General features: G+C 45.9%; 1 protein-coding gene and 1 long non-coding RNA gene across 7 annotated transcripts in view; both read right to left on the reverse strand.

Annotated features, from left to right (window-relative positions):
* Positions 1-8,295, reverse strand: part of BICD2 (BICD cargo adaptor 2) — a 102,117-nt gene extending 93,822 nt beyond the window's left edge. For 3 of the 5 annotated variants that reach the window (XM_026102825.2, XM_026102823.2, XM_026102822.2), the window contains exon 1: positions 7,739-8,295. In XM_026102825.2, the coding sequence (XP_025958610.1) occupies positions 7,739-7,978 (240 nt within the window). In that variant the 5' untranslated portion in view covers positions 7,979-8,295. The remainder of the gene's footprint in view (positions 1-7,738) is intronic. The other 2 variants (XM_026102826.2, XM_026102824.2) reach the window with 1 other exon arrangement.
* A 5,149-nt stretch (positions 8,296-13,444) lies between these two features.
* Positions 13,445-16,091, reverse strand: part of LOC112984738 (uncharacterized) — a 30,410-nt gene continuing 27,763 nt past the window's right edge. For both annotated transcript variants that reach the window (XR_010391236.1, XR_003259575.2), the window contains exon 4: positions 13,445-15,690. This is a non-coding gene — a long non-coding RNA (uncharacterized LOC112984738). The remainder of the gene's footprint in view (positions 15,691-16,091) is intronic.

A 16,091-nucleotide genomic window follows, 5' to 3' on the forward strand; every position in this document is an offset into this window, starting at 1 on the left:
GGATCATATTTCAAACCCATGTTATATTCCTCTGTTGCTCGGTTACCAGATCTGAACAAACAATTCTCTGCAGTCTGCCAAAAGCGGAGAAAGAAAGCAAATGAATGCCTGGAGGATGAATCACCCTCTGGAAGTCATCTTATGGCCCCACACTGCTACAGATTAGTCACAACCTCAAATACAGTAGAGTAAAAGAGGAAATGGCGAATCCATTAACTCCACTGCAATGCACAGACCTGCTAACTGCTATTCTCACCCACTCACCACCCCCTAGAAAAAATAGGCAATTTTCCAAATCATTAGAATTTTCTTTCAGATTAGAAGAAAAACGTTCCCAAATTCAAAGGAATAAATTGGGTATTAACACCCCTGAAACTACGGAGTTTGTTCCAGCAGATTTGGAAATGGCAGGCTAGAATTGTGACTGGAAATGAGTAAACTGAAGGTATCACCATAGCGTAGTCACAAGAAAGCCCCTATGCAGTGAAACATTGATGAGTGTAGGTTTGAAACTTCCAGTTTAGGGACTGGATGTCTGACAAATCAGTGGCAGTACAAACGAATACTTCGGGGATGCATGAACGCATAGCAAGAACTGATGAAGTATGGCCCACCAGAACCTCTCCAGGTTCATTCAAGCCCTCAACGAAACCACTCTGCAGAGAGCTCCCCCCGCTGCACCTGTGGGGAGAGGGTGCCAGCATGCAGTAGTTAATGCCACGTTCCTCTTGCGAAAACAGCCATAGCGGGTGGTACCTCTGACTCCACACCCGCTGAACACCTATTCCACAGCCCTCCATCCCAGACCCCGCAGAGCCCTCAGTCAGGACTGCGGGATGCCATACTGGAGTCTTCAATAGCCAAAGCTCTCTTTGGGTAAAGACAAAAAGCCTTGCAAGAGAGACCCCATCCCAATACAGAGCCCTGCCATAACCCTTGCAAGCCTTACAGTAATGCTGTTACATTAATGAAGCATTGCTCACTCTCAACACACAAAGAAAATGACCTCTACGCACACAATGCAGGCTGCAAGTTTCACAGCCTAATATTTGTTCTGTTTTGGCAGTCATTTCATAGTAAAGCTCAGCAGCAGTACTAGCTTAAGATGCTCCTCTCATCACCTATTTGCAGCTGCTCTAAACTACTGCAAGGTGATACCTGCACAGCCACATGCAGTGCATCTGTGACCCAAATCAGGGAAATGACCCAATTTTAAAAGAAACGAAACTTGCTATCATACACACACACACAAAAAAAAAAAAAAAAAAAAAAAAAAAAAAGTGGAAACTTTGGCTCAGCTCCATGGTGCAGTTCACAGTATCCCCTCCACAGGCACAGTGAGCACAGCACTGCCACACTTCCAGGAAAGAAATACGCAGCACATGGGACTACTGCTGCCAAACTTTTGTACCATGAAACCTTGAGTTCAGTCTAACCTAGAAAATTGGAAACAAGCTATCTAATGTTTGCTAGATGGTCATTCTGGGACAGACACAGACAAGCATCACAAAAGAAAAGTTCAAAAACAAAAGCCACAGTTCAAAGTCACAGCTCTCAGATGAAACTGCACCAACTTAAAGAAAACCTCTACTACTGCAACTTGCTTTTTTAATAATTTCATTCCACCCAAAGGTACTTACTACTCACCCAAATATTTACTGAAATTCCATTACATAACATATAGTGAATTTTATAGGGGAAAAAAAAGCACAAGAAGAAAATCAGGTAATTTCATGAGAAGAATCCCAAATCATCATTTCCCTGAAAGCATAATATTATTTCTGATTTTTAAGAAGGGCAATCCAAGCAACGCTCAGGAAGAAAATGAAATGTTAGCAACATGAACTCTCATAGGTTACTATTTCTGGTACAGTAGGAAAAACTGGAGTGTTTAACTTTTCAGGCTTTATGTTTTCTTCAAAGTAAGGATATGGGAAAAAAAGTAGCTTTTCCAAAACACAGCAGCAAGTGTGCATACCGCTGCAAACATATCAGGTCAAAATTAATGGTTGCTGTATTCTTAAAGTAAACCAATTTTGGTTTATCAAAGTATGTGAACAAATTTCATTTCTGGGGGGGAATACTTTACTCCCCTCAACCACAGTTTTCAGTCTCTGATTTACCAGAGTCAACAATTCTGTTCTCTTACACTTCTGTTGTGGCAGGTGTTAAGAGTCTATCCAAATAACAATGTTATCACTAAATCCACAAGACAAGTTCACAGCAGTGTATGTATTTTCCACTACTACATGCAAAGTTGATATCAGTTCCCCAACTTAAATTTGTAATAGTGTTTTTTGATTCCAAATGTATATATGTGTAACCAGAAAGAAGTCTGGTCCAACCTGACCTATTCAAAAAAAAGTTTCTTTTATTTTTTCACACCCTTCCTTTTCCTCCAAACAGCACTGGATGATGAGATGTAATCTCACATGCCATAGAGGTTCTTCCCTTTATGTTTTCAACAGCAATCAATATTATATTTGAATATTTGTTAGAAGGAGGTTGCAGAGGTGTACGTGAGGTCTTAGAGGTATTACTACTGAACATAACTATTTACCATGATTAAATGGAAAGACTTGGTCAAGCAAGCACTGAACTACAGGCACAGAGGATTTAACCCTACTCAGCCACTGGCTTGTTACGCAACTCTTCTCTATATAGAGCTGTTTCTCCTCTCTGGGCTGTTATGTTCCTACACACAAAATGAGCATGACAACACAGTAGCACAATTTGTAAAATGCTTTGAAAGTAGATAGATCAGATGAGGAAAACCATTGTTATTTCAGTAACTAGCTTATATGTCTGTGTATAAGGTATACATTTTTTTCCCCCAACAGGAAAGGGAACGATTTCCTCTTCACTTCTGATGTACACAGTCAAAACGTTAAATCACTCTGGATCAAGTATCATGTAGCCAATTAACTGTTACATAGGTACCTAAGCATTAACCAAAGCGAAACTTCTGTCAGTGATCACAGATACAGCACACTATTTTAGCGCTATATAATCACAAAGATGTCACAAGTGTTACTGTCTAGGCACATATCACCTCTGTTGCCTAGTACGCCCCACTTCATCTTAATGAGAAATGATGTCGCCCAAGGTTTTCTTTCAAAGACAGCTTATAAGATCTATCCAGGAATTCTCTAGTGAGAGTTCATGTCATGGAATAAAGTCAATGCATGATGATCCTTAAAGATAAAAACCAGAAATGAGAGCCATTGCCACCCTACAGAGGAATGAACTGTTCCTTTCTTTCCAAACATTCCATGGTTATTTTCAAAGAACATTTTATGTTAACTAAAAACTCGTTTTCCATTTTTCTTTTGTGTCTTCCCCTCCCTAAAAAAATGAATTTGCTGTACTCTTCTCAAATGTTCAACACTTCAGTAGCTTCGCATTAGCTTGGTCATCACATGTGCACGTGTAGATGCAGTTATCTCTAAAACTCTCTCACTATGCAACAAGTTTTACAACCTAGGTGCCTTTGATGCTTTCCCAAAGAACAATTTCAAGACACTGGATGAAAGAAAAAAAAACACACAACAGGGGAAATAAAGGCAGGCTACCAGATGAAGGAAAAAAAACAAGAAGGTGGTTTTATTACCTCTTTTCCCCATCTTTTCGAACATTTTTCCCTTTTTTCTTTAAAGCCCATATAGAAGGCAGGCCTTGCCATTAACTGTGATGTACTGACACATGCTTTAAGGAAAGGCACTGTCTACTCACATATTTTTATGTTATTACAAAAATAAATAATTCATAATATAATCATGTACATGTTTTCCAAGGGATTTAAACGCAAGTCTACCACCACCAATATAACCTAAAGAGCTAATCGGAAAGTAGTTTTGGACAGCAGCCAGTTTCATATCTGAACTAACAGTTAGCTATAAATCTAACTGACATCTCAAATGCAACTCAGGAGTGCTGAACGAAGCAGATAACCCCTTTTTCAGGCTAACATTCCAAGCCACTTTCTTCTACAAATCATCAAGAATGTCAATAATTGAATCCCCAGACAAGCACTTTTGTGAGCTGCAGCTCACAGAGATGATCCTACATATCCTCCCTGTAAGTACAGAAGAGCTGGTTCAGGCATGTAGGTAGTCCTGTAATTTATACGTTTAGCTCCACTGCAGACAGAGGCTTGCAGGATGACTTCCTAGTTGAACACAGCCTACAAAAACAACTCTTTAAGACTTCAGCTTTGAGGAAAAAAAATATAAATATATATAATATGTATATGTGTATGTATGATGTGGTATTTCACTGCAAGAAAGCCAGTAACTTATTCTCTGAACTGGGAAGAAAAAATGTTTTTGTTTTGACTATAATGTTTAATAAGAGTTTCAAATAGGTTTCATTTTACAAAAGCAAGGATGGGACCAATATAACCATTACATTTACCTGGGGAGACAGTTCATACTTAAACCTTTAGTTCTTCCAAATGAAAACGATAGAGAAATGAAGCACAAATTACCATAAAAGATATGAGATGCAAGTCATCATGTGATCATACAAAAGGACAAGCTCAGTGAAGAGTCCACAGTTCACTATGGACCCTGAAGAGAGGTTGATGTGAAGCCTCACTGCGAGGACAGGACAGCTTAGCTTCGTCAGGAAGACCTGAACTGCAAATACAAGGTGTACACAGATACCTCTACAAAACAGGGCACAACTCCGAGGATGTCACCTCCCCATAAAACTGTGGAGGTGAAGGCTGTGGAATTCTGCCACAGCCTTTTGGGGAGAGGTAGCCTGGCAGCAGACAAAAAGCTCTTGACACTGTAACAGCTCTAGCAGAAAAGCCCTTGTTCCAACAAACTATCAATACAAAGTTTCCATGCTCAGAGTCCATCTACCTCTGGTAGGAATGGGGCTGTGATAGGGGTGCATTATAACATGAAACAAGTTAAAGTACATCCAAATTTACAACAACTCCCAGCAGGACAGGAGACATTGCTATATGCTTGCACAGCATTCAGCATAATATGGCATTGTGCTATTGAGGGCTCTAGATGCATTAGACAAGGACAAAGCAAGATTTAAAAAGACTGGAACTGCTGTATTTTAAAAGGCTGTGTGTAGTCACAAGAAGCAAGAGATGCCCCTTTTCAAGGCAGATATTCCACCACCAATTCCTCGCCTTCCCAGGAACAAACTTCTGTAACCCAAGGGGGAATTCCTTTAAATTGGAGCTTGACATGTGGCAAGTCTTGTGTGTAAAACTCTTCTAGTTCTGCCTGGGAAAAGCAAGAAGTTGCATAAACTGCAAAGAAGATAAACTCCTCCAAGAACACGCTTCATACATCTGCTAAAGGTTTAGCAGATTTAATGAAGACCAGATTCCTCCATAGCATCACAAGAAAGCTAGAGGAGCAATGTTTTTCCCTGTGTAGGCTGAACAGCAGAGTCCTCAAGCTGTTCGCAGAATTGTCTGCCTCCCAGGTTCTGACTTAATTACAGCAGGACATGCACACACAAAGCAAATCCTTCAGAATAATAAAAGCAAACAGGAGTGAATCACTACTGATCCTACCATTTTCATTTTTCTAAATCTCTTTTATAGTCATCTGAAAAGAAGTTGCATTCAAGCTTTTTTCCATCTGAAAGACAAAACAGGTAAAGCCGAAGCACATACAGTATGGTCCAGTGAATAAAGCATTACCTGTGACTGAGGCAACCCAGCCTCCTTTCGTGGTTCAGGCACTGGCTTGCTGAGCCAGTTTGGGCCAGTCAATCCACCTTGAAGAGGCCTGTTTCTCCATCCCATATACTAAATGGGTTTAAAGATGGTTTTTTCCCTTAAGCTTCAACTCTGTGACTCTCTCCTCCTTTTCAAGATGGCCTCTAACACCTTGACTGATATTTCTATTATTGTAATTGAGTCAGTTTCAAGTGGCTTTAGTTACACTGGTACATCAAATTAAACTGCATTTAGTTAACAAGTTTATAGCTATTTAATTCAAATAATTAACCTCTTTTGATTATGCTGATTTAACATAATAAAAGCAAAAATTTACAAGTCCATTTACAAGTCCAAAAGATACACAGGATGCAGGAAGTGAGAAGGTTCACAGGGTTAGCTGAAATTTTACAAACCCATTCAGGAGTATTTACTTCCACTTTGAAATGGCTTATTTTGGTGAAGCTTCAAATCCATTTCAAACTGACATGAGCAAAACCAAAGACCGATCAGACACACTTTGCACTGGTCAATTAAATCTGCACACATTCACATCTTAAGCCAAAATCAGATCTTTTACAATCAGGCAAGGCCTAGGTCTGTTCAAAATCAGCACAGGGTCTGCCTGCATAGAAACAGTCATCACCAAAATAACTAAGGGCACAGGCAGATGAACAAGCTCCAGTGGGACATACTATATTGTAAACTGGCAGGGGATCAGCTACTCTGTCATCAAGATAACTAACCACGAGTCTACACATTCTGGCATGTCAGTGCCACTCTGCGCATTGCCTCTTCCCAAGAAAGCTCTTTTCCAGTATCCTAGACTGGAAGAGGATCTTGCATGAGAAAGACTTATGCATCAGTTGACCTAACAAAACAGCACCTCATCTGACAAACCTCACATTACTTAAAAATTACCTGGGATGGGAGGTTCCCTTTAAAAAACAAAAACCAGAATTGCACTGAAACAAAGCTGTACCTTTAATAACTACATTATTTTGGTGATGATGGTCTGCATTAAGCGAGTCATTAACACCAATGCAAGACTTCTCTAAGCTAGCTCCATAAAAAAGCAGGCATGTGGTAATCACTGTTTGCTCTGTTCAGTCTGAAGAGGCATTCTGGCCCTCATAAAAACCCTGCTCCTCACTGTCTGCCCTTCCCCTGCAATTCCTGCTCCCGTTCCCACACCGAGGAGGAGTATGATAATAGCACTGAGCAGACTGAGGCCTGCCAGAGCAAAGCTGCTGACTGCTCCAGTCCCAGTGCATCCTACTCAGTAGGAGGAAGAGCTGCACTTGTTCACTCAAGGCAGGCGAGAGGCTCTCTCTCCTTGCGGCAGACCTAAGGTTGACCTGTTTCCATCCCTTTTTGCCTTAGGATCTTGTTAGAAAAAGAAAAGCATTTCTCCACTTCCCTCACTCCCTTGGGAAGAGAAGAGGGGTTAGAGGCAGCAAAGCCTTTTTATTCATTAGCCTTCTGGTCTCAAAATAAAATGCAATTACCTTTTAAATAGCTCATTTTGGAAAGGAAGGGGGAAAGGTTTAACCGAGGCCTTCAAATTCTGATGAGGGGATTCATTTGACTCCCTGATAACCTAACGGCAGCAGAAGCCCCACGGGCGGGCCAGACCCCTCTGCTCCCATCCCCTTGAGGGCTCGCCCAGAGGACGGACAGTTATTGGACTGCTATAGCTTCCACTCTGCTTCCTGGCAGCTCCAGGCAAAGCCGCGCCGCAGAGCCCCGACACATGTCAGAGCGGGGCCAACACGCTGCGCCGCCCTGGCAGCGCGGGCGGACGGACGGGGCGCAGGAATGGATGCCTGGGCCAGGGCACGGCTTTTCTGCCCCTCCGAGGAGAACGCTCATTAACGCGCCAGTCTCCACAGATGGCTCGCTGGATAATTTGTGTATTAAAGAGACGGACCGCGCTCTGCACAAAGACAGCTCCGCAGCCGCCGTGTGAACGCGGCAGCGGCACGGCCCTCCGCAGCGGCTGCTCCCCCCGGGCCGGGCCGGGGGCGGCCCCGGCGCCTCCCTCACCTCCTTCAGCTGCTCCATCTCGGTGCGGATGGTCTCGTACTCCACCTCCAGCTCCTCGTACTGCTGCTTCAGCTGCTGCTTCTCCTCCAGCACCGCCAGCCCGTACTCCGCCGCCTGGATCTTCTCCCGGGTGGTCTCGCCCAGCTCCTGGAAGAGCCGCTTGATCTCGCCCCGCAGCCACTCGGGCTCCGACTCCATCACCAGCTTGGCGTACTCCTCCTCCTCCATGGCCAGCGACATGTCGGCGGCCGCCGGCTCCCTCCAGCCGGGGCACCGCAGCCAGGCGGCGCGGGCGGGCAGGCGGGCAGGAAGGGCGAACGCTGAGCCCGGCTGCCGCTTTTAAAACCGCCGCAGCCCGCGGGCGGCCATGGCGCGCCCTCCGCCAGCAGAGCCCGCTCGGGCTGCCATGAAACGGCGAGCGGAGCCGGGCCGGGGTGAGGTGAGGCGCCGCGCCGCCAGCCCCCCGCGCCGCCCCGCCGCCGCCGCCGCTCGGAGACTCGCCGCGAGCGCCGACCGCAGTGAAATCATTCAAAAGCAACGGCCGGCCGCCCGCCCCGCGGCATTGTGGGGCGTGTAGTCCGCGCGCCCGCCGCCGCCGAGGGGCGCCGCGCCCGCCGGACTACACCTCCCACAATGCGCCGCGAGGGGAGGGGAGGGGGGTGCCGGCGGGCGGCGGCCGCGCCCCGCGGGGGGGTGGCGCGGGTGGAGGAGAGCGGCCCCTGCCGGGCGCGGCGGGCGCCGCCCAGCGGGGCGCCTGCGGCGGCCGTTGGCCGCCCACGAGCGCGGCCGGCGGGGGGCGGTTTTCGTGGGCAACCGGCGGCGCTGCGCGCGGTGCGGCCTGGCCGGTGCCGTCCTCGCCTTCGGGCAGGGCCTGAGGAGGGCTGTAGCCCTCCATACGACACCTGCCCCCTTGCGCGAAGCCTGCCCGAGGTGCAAGGGCTGCTCGTGGCCCTGCGCACCGCACCGCCATCCCCTGGGGACGGCGTTCGCCACGGTGGAGGCGCGTTCTGGGGTTCGGTGCAGCTTCCCCTGCTGCCCACGGGCGCCTCGCTGGGCGCATCCTCCTGCCCACGGCCCACACGGAGGCTTGGCCCACAGCAGCCGCCCTCTGGCATGGGGCACACAGGTCTGGGAAGGGGAGGCCAAGGGGCTCCGCTACGCCATTGCCCGCTTTGCCCAGCAGCGTATTTAAGCTTATTTAAAGATCGATAGCTCGTGGGCACAAAGGAAAAGACAGAAGAATGCCAAAATTTAGATCAGTTACAGAAAACCAAGCAAAAGGAAGGTTCTCACGGGCATGTGGCAAAGTGTCGTGTTGCCTCTGCGACCTTGATCCAGGAAGGCATTTAAAGCACATTCATAACTTTAATCACATGAGGAGTCGCGCTGAATCAATCTGTTTAAAGTTATGCACCTACTTCAATGCTTTGCTGGATTGAGGTCAAAATGAACGTGCCCTGTAAGAGCTGTAACTGAGAACAGGTCTGGAAGGGGCTCAAGTCTGTGAGCAGTGGGATAGAATATACGCAATAAAGCATGTAAGTCAGAAAAAAATGCCAGGACTATACCTGTACAGCATCTTAACTGCATTGAATATATTTGATAAATAAATTTTAAAGTTCTATGAATGATTAGCAGTTAAGGGCCATTTCACAACTGCAGTAACAGCTATGTTGCTAGGAACACAGCCTCAAGAATTCCAAGGGCTAAATATAATCTTTAAGGGCCTAACGTATCAGCTACAGTATCAAAAAATAAACCTAATTCAGCACAAGCAAGACTGCAGCAAAAACAGCTCACCATAATGCATACTTCCCTAGCTTCTAGCTCCTTACTGATGAAACTTTTAGGATGGTTGGAAGTCAGAGGGCTTCTGAAGCACTTGAATATAAAAAGACCACTACTTCACAAAGGAGGTGTAATAGCAGTAATACGTGGGGAAAGACTCATGTATACAGTGGGGTGGCTCTCTTTTCCTAGAATGTGCGATATGCCACGCCAACATGGAAAGAATGAAATATTAACATTAAAAGTATTGTGTTTTAGCCCCTGCATGACTGACATCTGCACACGAGAACTCTGAATACCTGGTTTGTTTCCAGTGTTTCAGAGCTCCAACACAGTTGCTCCATCAAGCAGATTCTCCATCAATTAATATGGAACAGAAGAACTGCCTTTCCCGGATCGTCTTGAGGATAAGCACATTCACAGCATAAGATGCTCATATACCACAGAGCAGGCCTGATAGAAGTACTGAAGAGAAATGTTGCAGCAAGTTCGACTGACATAAATAAATGTGAGACAATAATATCTAAGCAATCTTTACCACATTGCTTGAAAAAGGAATTGCTAATCTGGTGGGAAAATGTGATCAGCTGTTGCTATGTGTTACACCATTGTGAAGGTATGATGGCAAACACAGAGTAAGCGGGCACAGAAATTAGGATAATCATTTCTCCACCATGGGTAGAATTAATTTCTAAAACATACTAAGGGCTGAACATAGCCAAACGCTTCTCTTAAACCATTGTAAGTCATAAGCAGCTACATTAAAGTCAGTGTGAACATGATCCTGCTTTATACCAGTGCAGGGGAGATGACTGCTTGACCCTCTCTGTCTGCATGAGAATTTGTCTAACTTGCTTGCTGCCTCATCCTCTTTTAGTGCAGCAAATACAGCTCAGAATTTCTTCCAGTGTCAGAAATAATGGTAATGAACTAGTAAGCAGATGCCAAACATAATAAAAGCAATTACATGTTTGAGCACCCCATGAGCTCTAGAACATAAAGCACCATCTTTGCTTATAGCTGCAGGGTCTTTTCAAGCTACTTTCAACTTCTGCCTGTGTTCATCATGCTCTATCTTGATACATATAAAAACATATCTCTTTAATAAACCGTTTAATGTCAGAATTCTGTCTCTTAGTCATGAAACTGCCTTGGCCAATTTTTGTCAGGGCTCTTACACTGCCTGGAGCACCACATGCTCACGTGCAGGGACACGTTTTTCCCATCAGCACTGGCACAACACTCAAACTGAGGCCTGAATCTAAGAAGTAACAGTTAAATGTGCTCAGCCCATGGCATGTACATGAAATTCTTTTAGCTTTTTACTGTCAAAATTCCTCAAGAAAGATCTTTGTTAATGGCAAATGCATATCTAGTTGGCCTGAGCCAATGCTCATATACCCTCTCTGTAATGAATATCTCAGCACTGGTACATTGCTAGGCTTTTTATTTTTCCTCTGAAGTCATGTCAACTCCAGGTGCCAATGTGCATTTAAAATCTGTATCTGTTACTTTTAGGCACAACCTGGGCCTACCTGTGATCTTACATCATTTTCAGCTGGTGCAAAACACTCTGGCACCTTCAACAAATCTGTACCATGCAGCCGCAGTTGCCTGGCTCAATGGTTGCTAAAGCCCCGGGCCACCCCATTTCGTGCAAAACTCTTTGCATTCACTTCCCCCCCATTGCCCTCTAGGAGAGCTGGTAACCCGGCAGCAGCTGATTTCCACCGGCAGGACAGCAGTTGTGGGTCACGCTGGCCCAGCAATGATCCAAGGGAGGAGGTGGCCTGTCGGCAGGGCACACACCACCTCAGCTGCCACACCAGCTTTCCCCTTTGCTTTCCAACTTCCACCAGAAACCTGACGCTTCATCTGTTTTTTTTTTCAAGGAATGTGCTGCGTTGGCAAATTCTAGTATTACACCCCAAGGGGATCTGTTAAAATGCGAGTAGTTATTTCATAATGAATTTTGCAGATTTGGCCTTAGATACAAAGAGATGCCTCAGTGGGAGAAGGTGCATCCGATGAAGAACTGAAGTAAAAACATAGATAGAGAGGGCCAAAAGATGAGGTGTCATTTAGATTCCCTTAAAGTCAGTGAAGTTTCCTTAAAGTGACTAATAATCCCTTAACAAGGGTGTCCTGGGGAGTTAACAAGGTGTAGCCCACATGCTAGGAAGCCAGCAAAATATATAATGATGTGCAAATTAATGAAACCCCCTTCTTCCAACTCAAATCGTATGACAGCTCTGTGGTGAAAATCTTGCACCAGCTCAGGATACCTTAAACCCCGTTAGTGGGGTGAGTAATGCTAAGGCAGCACTGGGAGCGGAAGGGGAGGTGGGTTGTGCCTCAGCCCCTAGCCCTGCCCCAGCCGAGCTCAGCCAGGGTGTCGGAGGCGATCTCCCGCTTATGGGCCTCCTCGGGCTTCGGAGGCGATCTCCCGCTTATGGGCCTCCTCGGGCTCAGGCTGTGTTCCAAACCCTGCCTCCGGCCTGGGTTGCTCAAGAATTGCCAAAATCAAAATGGCAGGAGTCTGAACTTCCCGCTTTCAGATGGAATTGATGTGAACACCAAGGCTTACTGCTATTTCCCTAAAACACAATTCTCATGTAAAGGCTTCTCCACGTTCTTACACTGGATTTATGCTGCTGTAACACAGTGACTATCCCTGAGCGAACTAGAACATTTTGGAGTGTTATGTGCTTTCTGATTCCTTTTTAAACACAAGCGAGAAAAATAAAAATATTGTTTATGAGATTCCCCTCCCTGCTATGTTTTTAATTATTAATTATTCTTCTCAAATCTGTTGTATTTTCTGGTTTTCTTTTTTTCCCCCCTTATCAGTAGCATTGCTAATCCCAAGCATTTCCAACTGGTGAATCAGTAAGTTATTTTTAATAATAAACAGTGGATTGTTTTCTTTTGCCTCTTGCTTTCTGAGCCTTCATTGGACTCAGGTTTTTCTCTGTCCTTCTGATTTGCCCTCAGGACGTGGGGCTTCCATACCCATCCTGAATTTGCTATGCATATGATTAAATTGTGAGAACTGACTAGTATTTGAGATGATTAATAGAGTTGAGCTAGTCAACTTATCATACTTCAAATGGCTTTGCTTGATAATTATTTGTATTCTAGGTAGTTCTTAAAACCCAGATTCATTGCTAGGTTTCATACTGTGCAATTTTGCTAAAGTGCCTTGTCCAAGATGCAAAGGAAAATGTCCAGCAGCATTCGTGAATATCGCAATAGCTATTTCAAAAATATTTCTGGGCAATTTTGTAAAACCGGAGTGGCTTATCAAAGCAAAGGTTCCCATGATCATTCAAGATAACAATGTTACCATAATAAAGCTTATCATGGCTACCTGCTTGCAGCCTGGCCCATGCCCATAGCCTCCTCCTGTACGCAACCAGAGGGCCACTGCCCATTTTGGGCACTCTTCACTCTCAGTCTTTTTTTCTGTTGAGATTTTACAGCTCACCATTGAGCACAAGATGGTAGAATCACACAGGAATCTTCTTAGCTACAAAAACAAAATTGGAGAGTGTTTCTTCTTGGTGGAATTAGTCCACCAAAGATCCAAAAAAACAGAGTGAAGGCAAAGCCCTACGATACCCGTTATTTAACCTGAGTCCAAGCCCAAAAGCACTTAGGTACTCTAATTCAGCACTGCAAAACGTTCAGGGAACTAGCAGACACAGTCAGCTTTGACCAAGCTGTATTTTTGGGATAATCCCTGATGAATGAGTGTGGAGAGCCAACCTAACCTGTGCCTGAAACGGATGACCTGCAGACATGAGAATCACTAAAACAAACTTATATCTTACTTTGGATTAGTTCAAATGTACCAAAATAAGGCCAGCCAGCACATCATTGTTTCATTCTCCTTTTATCCACTGCATTTGTACAAAGCTCAGCTATAACGAATCGCAGCACAAAAACCCGGCCACTTCAAACTGGCCCCAAAAGAGCCGCAGCAAACTCTGGGGCGAGCAGCGCCCTGTGCGCGCACGCACTGTCACGGCCACGTCACTCGTGCCTTCCCTGATCAAGGGAATTAGTATTCTGTGCCTAGGCATGTGCATATGGGCCACTGCAAATTCAGGATTATGGTTATTCATACGGAGAAGCAGATGACATGGTCTGATTGCTCGCCAGCTCTCCTTATTGCTCTCGCAGCTTCTGCTCCGGTGACCTGAGGGAAAAGCCAGTGTTCGAGGGAGGCAACGTGGGAGGGAGGGAAGGGGGGAGCGGTGCTCCCGCAGCTCAGGAAGGTAATTAGCTCCCACACGGGAGGCCTCTCAGCCCTCTCTTAGTTCACAAGCTTTGTGCATGTAACAGATTTCCACAGTCCCACATGTCTTCTCAGTTTTCTAGTTAAGAAAAAAATAAAACTATTTTAAACAGGGGTGTGAACACTTTGGGTCTGGCTAGGTGTTTGGTTAAGGTAGGATAATGGCTTTCTTAAACAAAACACACTTCAGAATAGGATCCTGAGAGGCTCAGGTGGCTTGAAAATATTTATTCCAGTTACTGAAAACTCTGGATATTCATTGTTAGCTGCTCAGCAGGGTGGGGTTGGTGAGTTAGTGGCAGAAAGCTGCCAGAGGTAACGTCTGCATGCAAGAAATGAGCAGAGGAATTATAGACATTTGTCACGAAACTGAATTCTTAAGATGCCTAAGCATCAGGAGAGAAATGTGACTTAACTTTCAAGATTTGATGGCATGCCTCGGCTGGATTTGGGGAGCATGCAGCAAATTTGGGGATTGCTCATTGACCCGGGCAGCTGGATATCCAGGCTGATAAGTGCCTGGCCTCCTGCCAGGACTCGCAAGGGAGGAATGACCGGAGGGCCCGAGTACCGGTATGTCTGGCATACCATCTGCGGGGCGCAGTGAGCAGCAGATGCTCAAGATACTTTCTTGCTCTGCCAGGACGGAACAAGTGGGAGAAGGAGGGAGGATTTTTTCCCCAAAACGTTTCTTTGCTTTCTGCTCTTGCCCTTGTATTGCGAGCCCGGCTGCTCCCTGTCACTCCCGGTATGGCATTGCTCCCTGGCTTTTCCGCATTTTTCTTCCTTGGTCTCGTTCAGCTGAGAAAGGTTCACCAAATGCCCCAAGATGTGATGAGTTAAAACAGAGCCAAAGAGTTTAGGAGACCGCAGCTGTTTGGCTTTTGGCCTGAGTTGGTGGCGAGGTGGTGGGAGGCCCCACGGCCAGCAGCAGCTGGAGGTGCAGGGACCGGGCGTCCCATGGTCCCGTGGACCCTCGCGGAGCCGCTGTCCACAGCGCAGCAGCTGCAGCCACGGGCACCTCGACCCGGCAAGGCTTTGGCAGCCCTGCAGCTCTGCAGCCAGGGCCGGGGCAGCCCAAGGGGCCGCGTCACTGCTCCGCAACCGGGCTGCGGACAAGGACCGTGTTTGTACTTCGTGCTGTTGCACGTGTGAGGGAAAATGTTTCCTTTTAAATCATCTTTGCAAACCCTATTGACAAGCAGTAAATAAGCTGCCATTACCCAGTCTCTTTTGATGAGGTAAACACACCCTTATTTGGATTTAAACCAAACCTGCTTCCTTTTAGATAAATCATCCAGGCACATGTTTAAACTAAAGCAAAACAAAAGCCCACACAGTGGGGTGTACCAGTATAACAAAGCGGATCACTGCATTGCTGTTTCTCTTTTTTTTCTGTCTTCCTTTTCCTATCATAACTTGAAAGGGTCTCAGGTGCCAAAGGTCACCTGCAGGGGAATAATATAGCTCTGCAGTTACACAGAAATGTAGCTCGTGCTTAGGCAGGGACAGATTTTACTTTTCTGCATACAAGTATGAGATAAGTATAGTGACTGTGAGAGAAGAACTTTACATATTTTCTCTCTTCTTACAAGCTCTGCCAGAGCTGATCTGGGAGAAACAGCTAGGAGACATTTCTACAGTCACATAGTTCCTCAGTGCTGGAATATTTCCTGGCAATAGTATGAAACAGAGCACTTGCCCCACATCAGGGAGCCACGCGGTGGGTGGCGTCGGCAGCGATGCAGCCGCGTGCCCGTCGCAGGCGGCGACCGTGGGAGCTCGGCGAGGTGTGAAATGGCTGCTCTTCCTCCTCGAACAACTTTGACATGTTCTGGGCACGGTGTTCCTCAGTGCCAATTTTCTAGATCAGATTACGGAAAAAAATCAGTGGAATTAATTCCATTAATTAAAAAGGTATTTATCTAAATAAGGCACAGTAGGTCTGAGTTCATTGTTATTTTCCCCCGGTGTGTTATATAAATATAAGGGCTCCCAATTACAAGATCATCAGGTTTAAACAGAAAAAAATCAGAAGCCTGATGAAGCCGCATAGGCTGGTAGTGCAGCAAAGTTATTTTGTTTAGGAAAGAGGAGACAACTTTTGGGCAGAGGTGTGCAGAGAGACCACAGTGTGCACGGCCAGAGCTGACAGACACCCAGCTCCCTGGCAGCAGAATCATAGAGGAAACAGGGTGCGATCCAGGGCTTAGCTAAACTGATCAGTGGTTTAGCACTGAGCTAGTGGATTGTGGAGCAGGCATG

Source organism: Dromaius novaehollandiae, chromosome 12, assembly GCF_036370855.1.
Source record: "Dromaius novaehollandiae isolate bDroNov1 chromosome 12, bDroNov1.hap1, whole genome shotgun sequence".
NCBI classification, from domain to species: domain Eukaryota; kingdom Metazoa; phylum Chordata; class Aves; order Casuariiformes; family Dromaiidae; genus Dromaius; species Dromaius novaehollandiae.